The 5,000-nt window shown below is 35.0% G+C and overlaps 2 protein-coding genes across 2 annotated transcripts in view; one reads left to right on the top strand and one right to left on the bottom strand.

The window, feature by feature from the left end:
* LOC145298416 (apolipophorins-like) overlaps positions 1 to 5,000 on the bottom strand; it is a gene marked incomplete in the record, with an annotated part of 149,305 nt that overhangs the window by 22,188 nt on the left and 122,117 nt on the right. Inside the window, 2 exon segments of the mRNA XM_080144316.1 lie at positions 227 to 421; positions 3,618 to 3,750. Coding sequence (XP_080000442.1) covers positions 227 to 421; positions 3,618 to 3,750 — 328 coding nt within the window.
* LOC145298432 (hydroxymethylglutaryl-CoA synthase 1-like) overlaps positions 893 to 5,000 on the top strand; it is a 413,120-nt gene continuing 409,012 nt past the window's right edge. The window contains exon 1 of the mRNA XM_080144321.1: positions 893 to 974. The gene's annotated coding sequence lies outside the window, so the exon portion shown is untranslated. The remainder of the gene's footprint in view (positions 975 to 5,000) is intronic.

Below are 5,000 nucleotides of genomic sequence, written 5' to 3'. Positions count from 1 at the left end.
CGAACTTAAGTGACCGACTTTAATATCAACTTATAGTGCTCAACAATAAGAACAGGAGTTCTTAAAGGGGCTGAAATAATTATTACTATAATTATTATTTTTTTTGTTAAATATATTTGCAGAAACTAATGTTTCATCTGTTGCTGATTACATAACTTCACATTCACACACACACACACACACACACACACACAGTTAAAACAACAAAATTGATGTCGTCACTTACCTCCATTTCGAAGCGTTTGTTCAAGTTCTTGAATGATTCGATTTAAATCGCCGACAATTTTCTCGTTGCCTTTCCTTTGTTCAATAACGAACACAATGTCGGCTGAATGTTCGATTTCATTCTTGCGAGAATCCTCCGAGAAAATCCGTTCTTCGCCAGGCATGAACATTTCTCCCATTTTCGTCTTGCACATCACTTCAGAAAAAAAAAGAAAAGAAAAAAATCTTATGCTAATAATGAAAAAAAACAAACAAAAAAACAAAACAAACAAAAACAAAAAAAAAACAACAACAAAACAAACAAATAAAAACAAACAAACAACATTGGGGATCGAAATTTAGCATAAAATTATATTACCGGATTTTCATAGTCAGACTCAAATAGTATTTGAGGAAAATTTAAATTACGGCAGACAGACGTCTCGAAAAGGATAATTATGGAATAAAGAATCGAAAATTCTGCTGGGATCTGGATTTTATCCTTTCTAATCCACTCGAAGACTATTGGAAATATGTGAAGAATTGTTCACTTGTTCTCTCTGGTTAATTCGATTAATTTTCTTTAGTAGAGGGAAAAAGGACTTTTTCACTTTCATGAATGTACTATTTTCAAGCACGAGATGCTAAAACATGAAAGAAAGGAGAGGTTAGCTTAAAGAAGAATACGATGAAAATGCTTTTCAAAAGGAGGATACTATTAAGGCCAGAAAAAGAAAAGGATTTAATTTGGACTATATATTTGCCATCTAGTAAGTGAACTCTATTTTTATCCTGTTAAAAACTGTTACTCTATAAAAATAAATTCCTAATAAACCTGAAGGACATATCTCGGCAGCCAGCGAGTTATTAACTCTTTTATAACTTCCCTTTCTCGGTTTATAAGTCCACCAGTCCACCACCTCAGTAAAAAAAAAAAAAAAAAAAAAAAAAAATTCTCTCTCCCAAATTAGTCTCTTTTCTTTCTTGTGCGTTTCTTTATTTTTATCAAGGTTGTCAAGTGAACATGTTAAAAGGTCCTTCGTCGGACATAGCGATAATGATTTCTGCAACGAGGATATGGCGTCATGGGAGAATGTATGCGGAAGAGAAACGAGATCGTCTGCCTTTTGGGTGCACAGCCTCAAACTAGTCAGACATTTTTCAAGGTCCACAAACCAAATGGAGATGGGTCGAGAAATTGCAGCTTATCTAGATATATACTAGCAGAAAACTCGACGTTGCCTAGGATTGTATAATGATCAACGAATGTTTCACACTCCCATATTTTATTGTCATCGAAATCAGTGAAATCGACAATTTTCAATTAAATTGATTGCCTGCTCTAGTTGGGAACCCATCGTGGTGCATCGGGGGGGGGGGGAAGCTTCACATGCATCCTCGTAGTGACAGTCCACACACTTATCTACATTACACTGTAGAGAACCTACAGTTGATTTTATACAATTATTTTTTCATGCATAATGGCTTGAATTTAAGTTTAAAATGAAAAGTCGGGTATCATTATGCAATTGGACTTTAACAAAAACATTCATTTCCAACGCGCCTCTGTTATTCAAGGAACCTACTGTTGATTTTATATGTTGGACCTTTTGGCTTGTGTGGTAATAAAACTTCTCAAATGCACTTGTGATGTTAGGCTGTATAAGGTGTTAACTTTGGCCAAAATCGCCTGTTCCATCGGATTATTTTGAAAGTTGATACTTATCGAAGACATTCCGATACAAAACCTATCTAAGCCAGTCACATGAAGAACCATCGTATGAAATTTCATAAAATCGGGTCAGCCATTTTAGAGTCCATAGGAAACGAGTTCATACAAAGTTCCTTTTATATGATAGTAGAGATAGAGATTACAATTTTTAATCAAATTACAGCAAACTCAATCCCAGAAGCAAATAACATTTGTTTGTTTTTTCTTTTATTTATGGAAATCGCTCCAGACAAAGCATAAAGGCACTTGATGAAATGAGCTAACGAGAATAAAAAGATGATTATTGTAAAGACAGATACTTACTTGCCTTAGTTTCGAAAAGATCAAGGCTATAGGTAGGAGGAAAAGAGTCAGAGGGAAAGAAAGTTCCACAAGCCTGCTTTTAAATTATAATTTTATAGTGTTTCACTCCCTCTCAAGATCAATCGTTGGCCAGTGTCCGAGGCATCCCCCAGGTCTACATCGGAGCATGTCTCGCTTAGGGGACAATCTGTGAGGATGTGTGCTATAGTCTGTACAATGGTGCTACAAGGACATAGAGAATCCTGTATATAGCCCCACTTGTGTAGGTTGTTTTGTATTTTGGCAACCTTCGCTGGAGCTCGGTTGAATGCTATCCACTCTTTCCAGGGAAAGTTCAGAGCCTGATGGGAAGCCTTCTTTCGGTGACGGAAGAGCCTCGTTGTTGTCTTTGATCGATTCATTGCACTAATGCAAACGGAAGGACGCTGGTATTGTTCGTCCGAGGCCTGTGACCGTGGCAAAGCTCTTGCAGGATGGTATTCACTGCAGCTCCTCTTTTTGTCCAAATAGGAGATGGCGATTTTTGTTACTCTGCTTTTCACGCTCTACCTTTGCTATCGTACTTTGATGGGTCTGTAGTGGACATCTGTACATCCTGTAAGCAAATGGCAGGTTGCCAGATAGTCCTGCATGCCTTGTTGAGCAGGAAATCTATTTTTATTCTATAACTAGCTTGGATGCCTGGCATTGCCCGAGTGTTTGGAGGTGTGTGTGTTGAGCAAAAAAAAAAAAAAAAAAAAAAAAAAAAATACTGGTAGTAGGCAGGCAGTCTCGAACCCGTGACGCAAAGGAGGAAAAGAAAGTGAAAAAAAAAATAATCTGACGTCTTATCACTACTCCATGACGTGACCGACAGTTCGGAACATTAAAATTAGGCAAAGTCATTCTATCCAATACGATGGCTTGAAAAATGACTCGCAAAAAATCGACCCCTATTTGTAGAAAACTGCCCAGTTAAGGGCGAAGGAATATGTTTTTGGCTAATTTTCTTATATTTGTCGTCCGAGACGTCCAGCTTCAAAATGATACCGGAAAATCCGTCGCCTCTGTTGAAAGTTTTAGGCAGACATACATACATACATACATACATACATGCATACATTTAAACAGACAGGTGAGATTTATATTATAGATAATGGGTCAACACTCGAGGCCTGGAGACCACTCAAGGATGATTATTAATGAGATTGTTCGTTGGATGATTACGCAAGCTGATGTAGAAAGCACTACATAATTTACATGAAGTTCTGTTTGTATTTTATTAACTTCTCATTTACTATCTTTATCTTGTCCCATTAAAGAATGGTGGCAGCGTGGGCGTTTGGGTTGCGAGGTGGATTTCTTATGTACGCGTTTTCCATAGAAGTGATATACTTACAACATTGTTTCGGGATATTCAACGGCACACCCTTTTCTGCGCAACGATCAACATAAAATCGGGCTACAATACAAATATCGATTTCAGGTGAGTGGGCTGTATTACAGGCGTGGTAGAAACTTTCAGGCTCAACCTGCAGAAGAAAGAAAAAGATTAATATAATATTTTGTTTGCTATTTAAAAATAGTGGGGTTTTTTTTTTTTTTAATAAGATGACTGTATTTTAAAACGACCTTTGGAAACCTTAGTCTTACCATTTTTTTTTTTCATACCATAGGCTTTAGATTTTGAGAACTCTACGCATTTACCTCGATCGCCTGCAAAAGCTAAATTCCTCGTATGAAATGGCGGATTCTCTGCCGTTTCTGTTTACATGTGATATCCCTACTATCGTAATTAGACAAAGCTCGGTATAATCGTTCTACATTTTTAGAATCATCTTGGAGGCTAGTTTTCTTTAATATTTAAATGGGTAAATTACACGCGTTTTTTTTGTCTTCAATTTTAATCCTAATTTTTCACAAATAATTCTATTATTCAGAACAATGCTATCAAATTCATTATTTTATAAGTATCTGAAACCTTACCTATAATTCCTACTTTTAACAATAAGCGTTGTATATATTATGTGTGGTGTTTTTTATATACAAAGTACCGAAATCACAAGTTCCTATGTATTTTTCTTTTTCGCAAATTTATTTTACCTAATTTTTCCTGTGCTCAATACGAATTGTTTACAACTCAAAATAGGTTTATATTAATATGGGATTTACTTTTCCGGTGGAAATTATTTGATTAATAATTAATTTAAACCCTTTAAATGTAGCTTTACCTAAAAGGTTTAATTAGACATCTTTCAGGCTACAATAAATTAGGCACTAACTATTTCTTGTCCATTTTAGGTATCCAATACATACATGGAAGTTTTTTTTGTCTTTGTCCTGAATTTTAATCCTAATTTTTCACAAATAATTCTATTATTCAGAACAATGCTATCAAACTGATTACGTAATTTATAGGTACTTGAAATCTTACCTATAATTCCTAATTCTAACAATAAGCATTGAATATATCTCCTACACATAAAAGCTATATTATTTACTGCTTTGTCAATGCGAGCTATTACAGACTTTATTTGCTTAAGTATTTGCGAATTTCTAAGCAGAAGAGGTTAGGGTTAGGGCGTTTAATTTTTTCTTTTAAAACATTCAACCTTTTTATTCCTGAATTCACGTACATTATTCTTCCATGAACCAAATGTAGATTAATGGGTTTTTTTTTGCCATGGATATAGTAAAGATATCTTGTGTTTTATTTACTTCTTTAACATATTTAAATATAACGTTTCTGATTTTTTTTTTTTTTTAGATGAGGATTGGGTAT

This window comes from Euprymna scolopes, chromosome 2, assembly GCF_053919585.1.
Source record: "Euprymna scolopes isolate OS-2025 chromosome 2, ASM5391958v1, whole genome shotgun sequence".
Taxonomy (NCBI): domain Eukaryota; kingdom Metazoa; phylum Mollusca; class Cephalopoda; order Sepiida; family Sepiolidae; genus Euprymna; species Euprymna scolopes.
This window is presented reverse-complemented; position numbering and strand designations above follow the sequence as displayed.